At 40.2% G+C, this 17234-nt stretch overlaps 1 protein-coding gene across 17 annotated transcripts in view; it reads left to right on the top strand.

Moving 5' to 3' along the window:
* LRRFIP1 (LRR binding FLII interacting protein 1) overlaps positions 1-17099 on the top strand; it is a 104898-nt gene extending 87799 nt beyond the window's left edge. For 12 of the 17 annotated variants that reach the window (XM_083841409.1, XM_083841408.1, XM_083841395.1 and 9 more), the window contains 5 exons: positions 9940-9986; positions 10891-11008; positions 11480-11559; positions 12231-12335; positions 14276-17099. In XM_083841409.1, the coding sequence (XP_083697535.1) occupies positions 9940-9986; positions 10891-11008; positions 11480-11559; positions 12231-12335; positions 14276-14386 (461 nt within the window). In that variant the 3' untranslated portion in view covers positions 14387-17099. Of the gene's footprint in view, positions 1-1427; positions 5237-9939; positions 9987-10890; positions 11009-11479; positions 11560-12230; positions 12336-14275 lie in introns of those variants that run through there. The other 5 variants (XM_083841393.1, XM_083841402.1, XM_083841403.1 and 2 more) reach the window with 1 other exon arrangement.
* The last annotated feature ends 135 nt before the right edge of the window (positions 17100-17234 follow it).

Genomic DNA, 17234 nt, shown 5'->3' on the forward strand with positions numbered 1-17234 from the left:
CTACATATTACAGATAAGTAGCAATCACTCAGATTACTATTCAAACCCTGAGTTTGAAAATTGTCCTGCTGTTGCTCGATATTTTTCTGCACGTATCTTAAAGAATCAAAATAAAAACATTTCAGTTTTGCATAAAGAACTTCTACGCTGGTTCATTTATATACCTGAGAACTATCAATGTTTGCTGAACAGTGCTGGGCACTGTTAAAAAACACTAGTGCATGAATTCATTGTTCTTGGTATCTAGTACTACTGAGCAGTTAATATTACCACTTCCACATCTGTACTCGTTGTAACAGGAATAATGCCGTTAAATTCACAGAACACGACTGTGAGATGGATAGTGTTAGGAAGGAGAAATCTGGCTGGCAAAAAAAAACTTCCTCCTTAGGCAGTTAGAATGAATGATCACTCAGAGAGCTACTATACTAGTGGAACGAAAGGGAAATCATTTTTTGTTCTTGCTGCTCTAAATTGACATACTAGTAAACAGCAACAGGCAGCCAACCATTGCAAGTGCAAGTTATCTTGCTTTTGGCTGTTGGCTGCTTTTTCCTCACTCAATTTGTGTGTGGAAACAATATGGAGCACCAAAACCAAGGTAAGGGAAAATTTTACATGCAATGTTTTCTATCTCTCCTTGTTCTGTTTTTGTTTTTTTTTTTGAAAGCAGGTACACCATAGACCCAAAAGCTAACTGCTGAAGCCACACAAAAATCGTTGTTTTAATACCTGTTGCTCCTAAATAATGTTGGAAGAAACAGTGCTTAAAAAAAAAAAAAGTCCCTTTCCCTTGAGAGGATGAAGTGGCTCTAAGGGGCATTAAGTACTTGATCTTTGATCTGTGTTGGTAATGTTAAACAGCTGAAACATTTGCTTGCCAATCAGATTTTATATTCGCAGTCTTTGTCATATACACATAAACACTGATGATGCCTGTTTATGATCTTAGGAGTAAAATATTACTGGGTAATCTGTGATTACTTCGTTATACTGGCATCAGACACACACTCCTGCATGCACAGAGTGGTGTTAGGTTGAAGTTGTAGAGCATATTGCTGAGAAAGCATAATCTTTCGTGTTAGTGTTACATCTGCAAATATTACTGTTAAATTGCACTGCTTGAAACAAAGTTGTTCTCAACTACAAGAGCTGTAATTCACACAGCCAAGAGCAAACGTCCTTTAATTTACAAAAACACAGGCCAGCACTGGAGACTTTTCTTGCTTTGAGAGGGTGGTGGTGGTGAATTTCACTGATCAGAAAACAAACCCATACCCTTACTAATTCAATTGCTGCTTTGCCTCACGTAATTGGCAAAGGCTGATCTTCTATTAACCTGTTCTTTGATTCATTCTCTTTCGGGTTATAAGTGGGGAGGTAAGTGGTGTGGTGTGGTCCCTTCAACTTTCTCAATGGTCTTTTAGGCAAAGCCAATGAAGTGGACATGAAAAATGAGATTTTGGAGGATGTGGGGAAAAGAGAAATCTTGCAGAATACTGAGCATGAGGAACACAAAGAGGAGTCTGAGGAGCAGGAAGTACAGACATTGCATGCTGATGAAAACACAGAGGCAGAAAAAGTGATTGAAGAAACCGATGCCGGGTCAACAGCGATGTTACCAGATAGTAGGCTTACAGAACAAAACCAAAGCCTTGCAGAACCTGTGTCAGGGAATGCTTCTTCAAACGATGATAGTGACGCAGATGATTTGAGAAAGGAGACAGAGTCAGCAGACACAGCAGCCCGACAGCCTGTTAGCGAGGAGGCTGAATGCAGTAACTCACAGCCAAGGACAAATCAGACTTCAGAGGTGGGCTCAGTGCAGGGTCAGGATTTTGAGAGTCCTCAGGAAATGCCCAGAGACTTAGGTACAGAGCGTGAACTGGAAGAAGCTGCTCCAGAACAGGAAGAACGAGAGGATGTGGAAACTAGCCATGCACTGAGTGCTAATGACATGGAACAAGCAGCTGACACTGCAAGCTGTGAGTTTGTTTCTGACCAGCCAGGGCTACCAGAGGCTGAAGTAGCAGACTCCCTGAGCGAAGAGGTAAATGTGGAGAGTCACCTTGAGACACTCCAGCATGTGGAAGAAAGTGCTGAGAACAAAGTTACAAATGTCTTGGAGGAAAAGCTCCTTGAAAGCAAAGACTGCACTGATGGGACAGCTGATGAGAAGGGAGGTGATAGAGCTGAAGAAGAAGATGAGGTGGGGAATGCAGTTCAGGGGCAGGCAACAGAAAGGGATTCTGTGGGTTCGGAGGGGAAAGAGTCCCATGAAAGTGGTGTCCCAGCAGATAAAAGTGAAAAAGAGGAGGGAGGAGATGACACATGCATTCAGCCACCTTCTTCAGAGGATGCTCATTTAGCATTGTTAGAGGAACAGAATATACAAGAGAGAACAGAACTTAAAGCTGCTGAGAAAGACGGACAGAAAGAAGTATTGATGGAAAACTTGGAGGTGTGTTCAGATTCTGCAGGAGCAGGCAAGCAGGAGGAAGCACCTGCAGAGTCTGTGGGCTCTGTTACCGAGGTGAAAGGAAGAGTGCTGCAGCAGGCAGAGCCAGGCCCAGACGTTGTGAAAGAAATGGCATCTCAGGAAAGCAGTTCAGACCCAAGGGTTTTAGATGACAAAACTCAGGAATCAGAAGTGGAAATACAATGCGAGTCTGGGAAAAGAGAGGAAAGTAGGGCAGAATGGGTGGAAGACTTAGAACCAAAGGTGGAACTTCAGACAGTTCAGTGTAGTAAAGACACAACAGGAGATACAGTGGGAGAGAAAAATAGTTCTTCAGAAGATGAAGCACAGAATGCAGGTAAGCAAGAGGAAGGCGAAACACAAAACGTAGTGAAGCAAGAGGAAAGTGAAGCACAAAACGTAGTGAAGCAAGAGGAAGGCGAAGCACAAAACATAGCGAAGCAAGAGGAAGGTGAAGCACAAAAGGTAGCGAAGCAAGAGGAAGGCGAAGCACAAAAGGTAGCGAAGCAAGAGGAAGGCGAAGCACAAACTGTAGTGAAGCAAGAGGAAGGTGAAGCACAAAATGTAGTGAAGCAAGAGGAAGGTGAAGCACAAAACGTAGCGAAGCAAGAGGAAGGTGAAGCACAAAACGTAGCGAAGCAAGAGGAAGGTGAAGCACAAAACGTAGCGAAGCAAGAGGAAGGTGAAGCACAAAACGTAGCGAAGCAAGAGGAAGGTGAATCTAAAGAGGAGCTAACTGTAGATCTTAGTGGAACTAGTGAAAACCAAGCTGATCAAGAAATATTGAAAGAAGATGAGAAACAGTTAGAGTTAGCAAACCCCCATGGTGATGGATTTGCTCCTGAGGATGATGCAAATAATTGTCTTGCACAGAAAGCTGAGATAGATGAAAATGTTAGTGAGCGAGTTAGCTTGGAGGCTCAAGCAGAGGAAGGACTAGAAGATGATGGTGACGCATTTGACTTCGATGAAGAATCAAAACAGATACTCAAAACTGATGAAAAATCTGATGGAGAGAAAGCTGATACACAGAGTGGAGAGGATGATGGAGCAAATGGCGTGGTCAAAAAAACTGTCGAAGCAAGTGAAGCTGGAAAAAGAACAGGTGAAATAGAAACCGAAGTCCCCTTGACCGAAGATGACAGCTTACGGCATAAGAAAGGAGATGAGTCTGGAGAAGCAGGGCACTTGCAAGGGGAAGCATCATCACTGAAAACTGATGAGAAGGCTGATGTGTTGGAACATGAAAGTAAAGCATCAGATTCTAATGAAGTGGAAAAAATACCAGATGTTTCAGAACAGGATTTGGAAAGTGCTTACAGTAACAGGGAGGAAAGCAAAGAGGATTTGCAAGGTGGTAGAAGGGCTAAGGGTAAATCTAGAGATGACTGTACAATATCCTAAGTTAAAAATCTCAGGCTACACGAGATACATGCCATTTGATTAGTCTCAGTACAGAAGCATGCACTTTGCACAACAAATCAGGCCTTAGGAATATAGGAATACTCTTAAGGTTTTTTTTTTCCTTATAGGTAACTCTCATCATAATACACTGCCAGGTCATATACATGGTAATGATGCAACTATTAAGTTATTCACTGACGTACCTAGCCACAAAAAATCATGCGTGGGTTTGGTTTTGCTGTGTCTCAGGTTAAATGTTACCAAAAGAGCAAGCTTCACAAATAAGCTATGCGGTCTATCTTGCAATTAAAGTACTTTTAGTGTGGATAACTGCTACTGAGGAACTTTTATATGAAATTCCTACTTTCTAGCCTACTATAATGATAGGTTATCTGAATGTACTTCCATGTGCATTAGATCGACAGTATGTTAACGCCTTGTCATGAAGGAACTCAGTAGGTCAGCAACACTGAGATCTAATGTTGAAACTTTTTGCTGAATGATTATAGCCTAGGAACCAATTTTTTTGTTGCTGTGGAACAAGATAATGTCATTCCACCTTTTGTATCTTTCTAATATGGACGTATTCCAAAGTATCAATCACTGTGAATCCACTTAGTCTAAACACTTCGGAGGAACAATACACAGTTTGAAGGAAGTACAGCGTGCAGGTTGCTAAAAGGAACAAATATATATGTTTACTTCATTGAGGCACTTTGCACCACAATAGGCCTTTTACACCATGTCTAACGTTTTTTTTTCCTAAGCAAGTATCAGTACACACTGTAACGTGTGCTTAGGTTTGCTGTCCAGTACTGTCTAGCTATGAATATTACAAAATACCTATTTTTCCAAGAAGGTTTTTGTTTAAAATTGCATTCCTTATTGCGTTATATATATATATATATTTTCCAAAATATTATTCTGAAAGAATGTTTTTTTCTCTGAAAAATTCTTTCCTCTTTTTCTGGAGAGAAGATAACTTTGGATGTCTTAGTCCTTACTGGGTGTTAGACCAAAGACTGTTGTTGTTTTCTATACTAGCCCCCGAGCCTATTTGAAAAGCTGGAGTACTTTGAATTGTTGGCTTGAACTAGGCACTTCGACTCACTGTTATATTCCATGCATCCTTTGTAGTGCTTGGGAAGAAGAGCATGTTTTGCATAAGTTGTGTTAAGCAGTGAACATCCAAAGGGAATGCAAACTGAGCAGTCGGGAGGGGGGCTGTAGAAAGTTCTGTCTGTGTTGATGTTACAAAGTTGATGGATTGCAAACAGACTGCAAAATTTCAAGATGTATATCAAAATGTACTGAGCTGTATATAATTGAAATAAACATATTTTCTACTTTAAATTGCCTGTCCAGAGCACTGTTTATAAACCTGCATAAATATTTTTTTAAAATCCGTATCATTTCACAAACACCATTTCTACAGCTTTCTTAAATGTATTGCATTGTGCTGCATAGATAGTGGAGCTGTCCCGTTAGGAACAGGCAGCCTTGGGGTTCGAGGTCAGTGAATGCGATGGCACCCATAGCAGCACACCTGTGACAGAACTATAAACCTTTAACTCCTTTCATATGACTTCTCTCCAACTTAGAACAGCTTCAGTATGGTTTCTGTAAGTATTAGCAGTTGGTTTTGTTAAGCATTTACACTAAATGCTAATCTAAAAAGTCACAAATCTTTAAAGCATCTCTCCTTGCCATGTAGTAGTGTTTAAATAAAGATTTTTCCCTTGCCACGTTCTACTGTAATACATGGTTTAATGTTGAAAGTATTTAAAGGTATTTATATTTAAATGTTAAGTACAGTTATATGTATAACTAAATGTTCTTGCCAGGCGTCACCTAACCTTGTGGATGGATATACGATCAACTTTCAGTTAAATTAGGCATGTGCCAGCATTTCTGATATTTTTCAGGAGTTAGAAACACAACAGGAGTGCTTCTGGATGGTTGAAGGGCAGGTAATGGTGACCTATTTTTAACTATTTTTTTTCCACTTCAAGGAAAAAAAAGCATCTATAAGAGAAGTCCTTTTTTAACGGCAAGTCACAGAAAGAAACAATGACAACTCTAGTCTTAACTGTTCGTGTGCTTGCTTTTATCCCACAGTAACTTGCCAAATCTCAATGAAACTACAGTAGAAACAAGAACACGGGCAGGCGATGAACAGCTTATGTACTATAAGTCCTCCCTTGAATGTTAGCTGCTCGGTGCCAGTGTTGGCAGCCGGTTCCTGACTTCTGGAATTGGGCAAGTACCACAGAGAAGGAGGTGGTCCTGGTGTTCCTTAGCTCTTCAGTTTCTTCTTCAGTGTATGCACATGAAGGGAGAGGGGGAGGTCTCTCTGGTAAATAAGCTTAAAGATAAAAGGAACTGCAAGATGATGTGTTCAGAGTTTGAATCAAATATTATATGCGAGTTAGCTTTTGAACAAAATGTATTGCATTAGAGAGACGGGGAGGGGACTGTCTCAGGAGGAAATACCTATCAAATGGATGCCTTGTAAAGTTACGTAATTGAAAACCGTTTTTCATGCTTTCCCTGCGATATCCCTAACAAATGCAATAATGGATATATCTTGTCCCTTGCATTGTTTTAGACTTTCAAAGACAGCAAAATTCAAACTTTTAAGGGAGTTTACAATGAAACCAAGAAATCATGAGATGAACTAAAACCAGGAATCTGATTTTGCAATGTAACCCATTTTGTCTTGAGCAGAGGCAGCCAGCTCAAGGAGTACTGTAGTGAGCACAGGGTCACAATGTGCAAGACTCCCTTTCCCTTTCCCTTTCCCTTTCCCTTTCCCTTTCCCTTTCCCTTTCCCTTTCCCTTTCCCTTTCCCTTTCCCTTTCCCTTTCCCTTTCCCTTTCCCTTTCCCTTTCCCTTTCCCTTTCCCTTTCCCTTTCCCATGATAAGCTGATGTATCCAGAGAAGCAATATTGTCCCACCTTCTGTTGGATTCCTCCAGCTCCCTCGAGCTGTTGGTGTGTTTCCATGGGACGCAGCCCTCACTGCTTGCCTTCCCACCCTCCATGGACACTTTACCCTTTTCAGTTGCATCCACATTAATTACTTGTTGGACCATGCAAACCATTAAAGTTAAAAATAGCAGCTTCTCATGCCACAATTTCCTCAAAATAGGAAGAGACATCAACTGTCTGTGGGTTATTAGGGGATATTAGGTCAATTTTGCCACTGAAGCAGCACCATAGTTAGCAATACTTGGAGTCAACTGCATTACCCAAGTAACGAGAGTGCTCACGTGCCTTAAACTGGCCTGCACAATAGCAGAAGACACTGATAGCCACAGCTGCCACTCCCGTCTGTCCTGTTCACTTCCCTGGGTGAATGGCATTGTCCCCAGCTCCTGGGGCAGTGCTCTGTTAAGCTGTTTTGTGTATGTAAGCCATGAACTGGTGCACTGGGTAGGTTGGAAATCATCTTACCAACATTAAATCTCACTGAGATGAATTTCAGAGTATTCATTCGTTGTAATATCTTCGTATTTGAAACATGGATAATGAGTGTTTTACATGGGAGTTGTAATTAGCTGCTTCACGTGCTAATTCAGAACATTGTTCTTTTCCACATATAGCTCTAGAAGCTCTCAGATCCTTGATTTGCTGGAAAAATGTCTCCTAAAAGCAAAAATAAAGTTTTATGAAAAGATCTATTAAAGCTAAAGTAAGTTTTATGTATCAGTGTGGGGTTGTAGGATACATGAAACTGAAGAACTTTATCTACACATGCAGAAAGCTTTTCTACATAAGCAGCAATTTTAGCAAACTAGTATTTTCTGTGATCTTGTAAATCCTGCTGCCAGCATGTCATCTGTCCTAGTGTGATGCAGATGCCCATCATGAGGGAAGAGAGAAGTGATGGTGAGACCCAATTTGAAGGTTCACCCCAAAATGCTAACACTGGTTTTGCAGGGAAGGAGGCTGGGTGAAGATGATGTGCTTCCTTACTGGGTACTGGAGGTGTCCTTTCATTAGGCGGACGTATTTCACCCCACAACAGTGGTTGTGGTAATAAAAGTATTTCAGCTGCATGTATGGCTGACTTCCTTTTAGGATTAAGGTGGATTATTTGGCCCCTTTAGAGTCTGCGAGTTTGGGATAGCTTTATAGTGGCCTCCAGATTTTCTTCTGCACCAGTCCTTTCCTAATCCTATGTAACTTCATTTCTTGATCTCTGCTGACCTGCGACACCCAATTCTATCTTCATTCTGAATATCTACGACTTTCCTTTTAGTGTTTGCCCTCCTTGCTTTCTTCATTGGACTTCATTGTTCCACCTTCATATTTTTACAGAATTTCTGTCTTCAGCTTCCCATATAAGTATGTGAAACTGTTTTATTCTTTTAAAGGATATTTTTCTCTTGTTAGTTTACAAAAACATGAATGTGTTTTCCTCCCACATCAGTGCTCAGGTGTAACAATGCTGGGCATGTTACAAATGGCTAATAAAAAAGATAGGTTCAAAGTGAATGTGTAGAACTGCTGACTGGGATGTCACTTTACGGTCTGTATTTGAGTACTGCATCAGAAGCCAAGGTAAAGGTTTTATTCCATGCTCTAGAATGACTGCTGGTACATGGGAACTTGGATACACAGGAGAGAAATGACTTACCACGAATTACTAGGTAATGGACTGCTCCCGTCTGCCAAATAGATAGAGTTTCATTTGGAAACTTCAGTTTTCCCCATGGCTTGGTTGATACAGACTGTTTATTCTCTTTATTGAATGTGTTAACAAGAAAAAAAGGGTGAACCGCAAGACTTTGGCCTGTTAGGGATTTAACAATGAACGAGGATAACAGCGTATTGTATTTTAAAATGATTTTCAAAGCTTTTCAAAAATATTTGTCTGTCAACATGAAAATCCAGCCAGTTTACCTGGTAAAAGCCCAGCATTCTTCTGTCTGTGACTTATAAATTGCTTGCCTTGAGTTTACAAAAGTCTTTTTTTCCTGTGATTGACCTTTGGATTTTAACAATTTAATAAGTAACAGGCAAGACCTTAGATGTGGAGTTGAGCTCTGCACACCCCCTGGCTTGGTTCTGAGCAGTGACTGCTTGCTGGCAAGGGAGGTAAACCAAATAAAACCACAATAAACACACGTGTCAAAGCTGTGGAGTAAGACCTGTCTGAGGTCAATATACCCCCTTCTAATAACAACATTTGAAGGCTATGTTCCAGTGTACTTCCATTGAGGTAACTGAACAAACTAAGGTTGTTAATGAATGAGGTAAAGTGATTTTAGTGATTTAAAAAATTGTGAGTAAAGATTTGTTGTGTACAGTTCTTGCTAAAATGCTTTCACATTTTGCATTGATAGGAAAGAAGAAACAAGGGATTTGGTTACTTGCCTCTATTTCTTTTTTCCAGTTGTCTCATTCTGTACTGTGTACTTTGTTAATCAATGCCCACACATCTGCGTGCTGATCTGTAGCACTTGCAGGTTCAAGTCTAACGCCACAACAGTTGGTCCGGATTGCCCGTTGCCTTCTTGATGTCTGACTGAGAGGATTTACTCTGAAGGATAAAAGAGAAAATGTTTTACCAGACTGCTGTGTTTGAAATAAAAATAATTTCACGGTCATAATGCTGGGGATAACACAATGTCATTGTCATGCTGTTTAGTAAAAGAACTGAGGATTTTAAGTGTAGAGAATGTGCTTAGCTGTGATTACAGGTGTTTACCGTATTTTTATGATGTTGAATTGTAAAGATCTGTGAGATTTTGTGTTGCAGTTGTGTTTGACCCTAGAGTTCTTGCATGCTAACCTAACGTAGAAGATTAGCCTCTTTGCATGCAGCTGGGTGCTGCTACTGCCGTGACAAGCATGCTCTGTGAGAATGACATAACCTCCCCTGGCTGCAGCCCCTTCCCAGTCCTGTTTGTGGCCTCATTTCCTGTGGTACGTGCATAACTACCTTCATCATTAGTTTCACTAACCTTAACGGTTCATTGTCATATCAGATACGCTCTGAAACGCGTGGCTCACTTAAATCAGCACTGAACTTTCGGTTTTCTCTTTCAGACAGGCTGAGGAAACTCATTGATGAACGGGAATCCTTACTAGACCAGGTAATCACACACAAACTGAGATGCTGTGCATTAACTAAATGTATGATAAAAACAGTAAAGATTCAGAAAACCAAAATGCCCCTAATACAGATTATAGAACATATACACCATTGTCTTTCAGCATGTGTGCTGTGCTCTTGCTGAGGACTTTATGCTTCCCCCTGAGTCTTTTCTCCTGTGCATTAGCTCATGGCATGAAATAGATGACCCACGGGGCCTGTTTCATGTTGCTAACAAGACACATTTGGCGCTCAGAATATTCCAGATTTGTCTGTAGCCACCTAAATCTCCATCATGACCATTTCTGAAAAAATACTTTGGATTAGGTGAGGCCAAGGGAAAAACGTCTATGATTCAGAAATTACAGAAGCAAACTTTACTTCCAAGAGTTAGCCTTCCTAATTGCTGGATCTGTGGGTAGTGACCAATTTGGAAAGAATGCTAGAGGAATTACAGGAGATGGGTAAATAGCAATTAAAGTAATTATTGCTAATACCACGATATAGTGGATATAATCCTTATTCAAAACATTTTAGCTGATCTGTTTCTCTGCAGGATGCTCTGTGCTTTCATTTATGGACTGTATCCTTGGCCTTGGGATTTCCTGCACAATCAATCACAGTTTGGGGTTTTTAAGAACGCTTTATATGAATGTGCCAACAGAACATTTATGGCTTTTTTAATAAAACATTCTTCTTCCTCTTATTATTCTTGGTCCTGAATTTATGCATAAGTACTGATACTTAAACTATGGTGTTATTTGCCAAAAGAATTTCCAGGAAATTTTGTACCAAAGGATTTTTTGGAATTTAGTTTTTTAGAAGTTTCATAACACTTGATTGAATTTGAGTCCTGAGCCACAATTTTACCGTACTTGTTTTAAGAACTATTTTGTGTCTTTCAGGTTAAAAAATTAAAGGGTCAACTGGAAGAAAAGCAAAAGAATGGCAAGCTGGAGAATGCACAATCAGAAGATGAAGTTCTGGAAAATGGGACAGATATGCACATGATTGACCTCCAAAGTGAGCTGCATTTTGGTTTTAAGAGAACTTTTGTGTCCTGCATGTGAGTGAGAGAACGTGTCTGTACAATGAACACGTAGCTCTAAGTAAACACGAGCCTTCGGTTCTGAGGGAGCTTCAAACTGGGAGCCAGCCATGCACCTCTCCTAGAGGTGAGGGAATGATTATCCTTTGAACAAGAACACAAATGGAAATCTTCCATATGTTACCCAGGAGAGCTGGGCGTAAGTTCCCTGTCACACCTGGTTAATTCTGCTTTCAGAGTGGCCAGAAAGTGATCAGATGAGATTGGGGATAGCTCCTACCTGCTAGGCGCTGAGTGGGTTTAGCTGCCAGCACTGATACAGAAGTAGACCCAAGGCAGAGAGCTACAGTCCTGCTGCCCTGAGTAGATTTATGTAGCACGGAAATCTTACGACAGACTTATCGAGATTTGTTCTGACATCTCTTATAAATCTGCAATTCTTTTAGGAGATGCCAACAGACAGATCAGTGATCTCAAATTTAAACTAGCAAAGTCTGAGCAAGAGATAACGGCATTGGAGCAGAATGTAAGTTCCTGGTTTGTTCTGTTTGTTTACTCTTGGTGAGAATGCAAAGAGTGTATTGTATTCTGTGAAAAAGGAAGTCTTGATTAACGTGACTTCCCTTAAAATAAAACGTAGGATTGTTGCAGCATCAAAGCTGTCAAAGTCAAGTCATGAAGACTACAATGCTTGCATTGATCTATAGGGAAAAGTGAATATAGTATTCATCTTCACCAAATGAAAAACTCTCAAAGGAAAATGTATATTTAAAGTATTTTACAAACTCTGCAGAATACTTTCATGTGCCTAGTTACTGGCAATTCTTACATGGCTCCTGGTGTATGAGGTAGTATATGTGGATTTTGTACAAGACCGCTCAATTGTGACTGCTCTTGACCAGAGTTCGTCATCAATATTCTTGCTGACATAAATAGCTATATTTAGTAAATGGGCTCTATTTTCTGTTGCTGGAAGTGTATTAAATATGGATATGTATAAAAGGTCTGGAGATACTTACCGTGGCCAGCCTTCTTTGATGTATTTTTCCTCAAAATACGCCTTTCTTCTATTAAATAAAATCTAGCAACTCTCTCTGGATATTGTTAAACTACAACTTCACTCTTAACTAAGAGTAAAGCTTTGGAGTAACTCCTTTTGTACAGTTGTTTAATTCAGAAAATTTGCTTTTCCCTTAGGTAATACGATTGGAAGGTCAGGTAGCCCGATATAAAACTGCTGCTGAAAATGCTGAAAGAGTAGAAGATGAACTGAAAGCAGAGAAACGCAAACTACAGCGAGAGGTAACTGTAAATGTAAACTGTCATAAACTAGCAGTCAGTCTGTGCTGCAGAAGGGGAGACTTGTCTCTGCAGTGTGTTTTAGAGCAGGAACTACCTGTCTTGGTGTGTAGCAAAGAATAAACATCTACCTTTTTTTTTCTTTTTTTGTCATTTGGTCTAAGTGTTTAACCAAACTTCTAGCACTCAAACTGCAGTAACAGTCACGACTGTGAACTCCCACTGCCATTTCACCATTTGCCCCTGAACTGACCTGTAATACCTCGCTTTGTACCAGAGTCGGTTCTCTGGAGCAAACTCAGGTGCTTCTTCTGCAATTTCAGTCTGGAAGCAGCCTTCAAATGCTCAGCTTGCATGTTACTGTACGGCTGTGAAATGTTCACTTGGTTCCCCATTCATCAAGCTGAATAATTCCTACTTATTTAGTGTCCTTGTTGCACCCAGAAGCTCTTTACTTTGGATGTTATAAACTGCAGGTTTGTAATTAGAAATCACTGGTCTTCTAAGGAGATGTGGTTCAGAGTGATTTTGACCATACTTCTTTTACCAAACTTCATGTTCTCTCCAAGTAACTGCTACAACCAGCCTTAAGTGTGTGTATATATATATATACATATATATACATATATGTACATATATACATATATATACATATATATACATATATATATATATATCAGCTTCTTTCATACCTGCCTCCTGAGGCTCTCTCTGCTTTTACTAAATTCCTCCTTCTGCTGTGCTGCCTATAAAAGTGGTCTGTTGTGGAACTTTGCCTTCCTGCTTGTTGTCTTGCATATCAGATGAGAAACTCTCCTCTTAAGACAGTGGGGCAGATATTGCCCATCATGAACATTTGGAAAGCTGGCAGTGCTCACGAATACACTATATGCATCTGTTGTATAAACATCAGAAGTCACAAAGAAACATTGACCAGGGAGTGGTGTTGATAGTGATCAGATTCCTTTGAGATGAGATAAGGATACTAAATTTTGGTCCCTGTTCCAAGGGAATGGGGGATGGGCTAGAGTGGTTCATTTTAATATCTAAAGATTGTTCAGATATTCTGGATTAAGTGACCTTTAAATTAGATTTTGTAATTCTTGTTTTTCGTTCCTGGTGAGTACTGTAGTAGCTGTGTAAAAGGCGTCTTTCTCCTGGGCTAACAAGTCTTGAAGTCTCTTGCACGAAGTGCAATGGCTTCAGTCAAAAATGAGCCACCTTAAAGTTTTTTTAGTCTGCCCCTTAGGATGCTGTCCTGGGGGGCAGCAGGTTGCCCAAGGCCAGAAGGGTACCAAATGCTGCAATGCTGTTTCCTCTCCTGGCTCTAGACCAGAATGCTTTTGCTACACCTCTTTATGCCCCTTCCTTCTGTATAATAAATAATCCTTGTTGTTTCTCAGGGTCAGTCTTACTTACTAGCAAGTCCCAAATCAAGGCAAACTTTAAAATCTGTTTTGTGGACTTGTTGCACCTTTATCATGGTGGTGGCTTTTGCTGACTGCATTCCACCTCTCTCTACCTACCCCTGTCCCTTGATGGATTTTACAGAAAAGAAAGGCACCTAGGTGGTGGCTGTAATTCTGGGAAACAGAAACATAAAAGCCAGGCTCTGAGACAGGTGTCTGTGACCCTATGGATTCTCTGAGCATCCACGCCTCCGAAGCCAAGACAAAGTCCGAGCCATATGTTCAACATTCTGTAAATAGCTTGGATTCTTGGCACTGTGCTTAGAAAATATCTGTGTGGTCTTCAAAACAACAGCGCAGGCAGTTAACAGCATTCACTGTTAACTCTGCTAGAAGGAATTTTCAGCTGCTTCATATCTTGTAAGGAAACTCTAGCAATATCGTCAGTTAGTGTGGTATCTACAAACCTTGCTTTATTTTTGGAAAGAAAAAGCACTGCAAAAGTTACATTATTTTTCTGCTTCTTTCCTCTAGCTTCGTTCAGCACTGGATAAAACTGAAGAGCTCGAGGTCAGCAATGGCCATCTAGTAAAACGCTTGGAGAAGATGAAAGCCAACCGGAGTGCTTTATTGTCGCAGCAATAACCAACGCCTTTCAACGGAAACGACTACTTGACAGAATCAGAACAGCATTGCAGATGCTTCTGTCTCTCGCTGTCTGGGATGCTTTGCGTCATGCCTTCTGACAACAGACAACCGCAACACTTGCTACGTGCCACCCAGTCGTGGTTCTCTCTACGCAGATTCAAACCTACTGCACTATATGCATAGGAGTAGCTGATCCAAATGGCTGTGCCTCCGGGGGCCCTTCTACACACTACTTTGGGTACACTTGGCAGACAGTATCCATATACCATATAAGAAGCACATCGGGGCATCGTGTTAAGTTCTCCATCCAGAAGGCACAGCAGCCGTTTATTGCCATTTAAAATGGCATTCAAAGAAAAAAACACTTTAGCTGGACTGGAATTTTGTGTCTTGCTGAAAACTTAAAAAAAAAAAAAAAAAAAAAACCAACAAACACTAAGTTTTAGACTTTCTCATGACAGTATCTGTAATTTAGTGACTACGGTAGAGTTATTCATAGTAGGCTTTTTCATTTACAAATCACTGTGGAACCACAAGCCATTACAAAGCAAAACTCCTTCAGTGGAAACCATGGAAGAAGATGGTCTTGGAAGCAAAAGTGACCTTAAATGACTTTGCCAATAAAACAAAGGTATTTGGAGGGATTTTTGCACCAGTTGAATCATAAGACTATTTTATTTCAGGGTAAATAGGCAATAGCTTCATTGGATTTAAAATCTTATTTGTATTATTTAATCCCTGCTCTTGGAATTGAAGTAAAATACTTCTAAAGGATGTAAAGTTGCATTAATAAACCAGCATAAGGCCATGTTTTAAGAAATGGTGGGCTTTGCACTTACATCACTTCAGTGCATTTGTCAAATCAAGTGTCACTTGCTTAAACAAAATACATAATGGGTTTTTTACATCAGAAACTATCTACTGGTCCATGAACTGCTAGGATACTATGCCACTACCAAATGCAAGTCTCATCTTAAAAAAGTAACTGATAAGTAAAGAAGCACTTTAGAAAATATTACTGCATATGTTTTTTCTACAAATGCAGAAATAGCGAATTATTTCCTTCTGAAGTTACTGTAAAGGTTTTCCACTTTTCATGAAAAAATAACATAATAAACTGCCTGCAACATTTTAATTGGTTATACACAACTAGCACTACAGCTCTGGTTTATTGGAAATGATTCTGAATGTACTACTCAAAGGAGAACAGCAGTTACCTGAAGATGAAGTCAGTCCTTTCCCCTTCAGCCCTAACCGAAAGCTCACAAGTAACGGAGATGACTGATCCCTTCGCAATCTGCTCCCAGCATAGAGCAGATTCCTGGCAAACAGGAGCAACCTTCTGTTGACACGGTTCTGTTAAGCCAAATCCAGACCCCAGGAGACCATTTCTTCCTAACTTGGACTTTCTGGGTCCAGATCTTTCCCTAGCCTCTTCCTCACAGACTAGAGGTTAGAGTACAAACCGCTGCTATTTTCAACATCAGGGAATTGCTGGCATCTTCTTAGAGCACCTTCGCAAATTACATAAACCAAAAACAGTATCTGAATGTGTTTCTGTGGTTTGGCTAGAAAATAACACCTTCCTCTTTGCCTTTTCTGGGTGGGCCCTGAAATTTATGAATGAAGTACTGAAAATAATATTCCAGGAGGAAGAAGGTTTTTCGTGCCCCTGGGGAAATAAGTATGTCTTTGTCGATCAAGTGGGGTAGAACGTGGGGATTAAAGTAATCTTAACTTCAACTCCAGCTAGGACTTTGATTTTTTTTTTCCTTTTTTTTGAGGGGAACATTCAGGTGCAGAGCCATGTTTCTTGTGGAATACCTCAAAATCGCTGTGGATACCAATTTACAACTTTCTGTGGTTGACTCGTGTAATTTCTGGTGTACAAAGCCTCTGGGGCCTAAAAAATGAATTAAGGTTTTTTTCTGAATGCAAATAAACATGCTAAATACAACATCTTACCAACCGATGATGAGGTGTGTGATTGCCACCGATCATCTTTTTGGTTGTGGTAGTGGTGAAAACTCCCCTGGCACGATTCAGGAGAAACGAACTAGCAACAAAATGTTGGTCCAAAAGGCTGAAAGTAATACTTTGCTCATCAAGAAGTGATGTGTTTATTAAGTAGATTGCATCTTGCACCCCATAAACATTAACCTCATGACAAATCAGATGTGTATTTCAACCTGATTATGCTCTTAGTAGAAATCTTTGTGTGTGATGAAGTAGCTGAATGTTGAAGCCGCATTTTTCCCCCTAACTTTCAGTATGATTTAGCTTTAGAATAAGGGAAGAAGAAATACTGGTAGGTTTAATGCGAACTGGTTTATGTACAACATAAGAATGTACAACAACAGGGCTTTGAATGGTAATAATAGCACATGCCCCAGTCCTTTTAATTGAGCTCCAAACAGGAGAGCCTCTGTGCCCAGCCTGCTGACTCGAAGCGGAGCTGAGCAGTGGCAGTCTGGCGAGGAACAGCTCCAGGGAGAACCAGGATGAGTTTTCCTAGAAATTGTATTTAAAACTGCTATCATTTTGTTTTCGTTTTTAAACGTTCAATAATTTTGTTGTTTGCAAATGGAATGTTACCCGAAATGTTTGTTGGTTTGTTTGTTTGTTTGAAAACAAATCTGTTAGGAGATGGGAGCGTGGATAAGGAAATTCATCAGCAGAACTTGCCAATAAAAATGTCACTTTTCGGGTACTTTTTACGGAGTGGTCTGTCATCATAATGTTACTGGTAAAAGTTCCCTTGGAAAATACAGGCTTTTTGGACAATACTGGTATAACAGGCTCATCATACTGTTTAATACACTATCGCAGACACAAACCTGAGCAA

Source organism: Anser anser (assembly GCF_964211835.1).
Source record: "Anser anser genome assembly, chromosome: 6".
Classification (NCBI taxonomy): Eukaryota; Metazoa; Chordata; class Aves; order Anseriformes; family Anatidae; genus Anser; species Anser anser.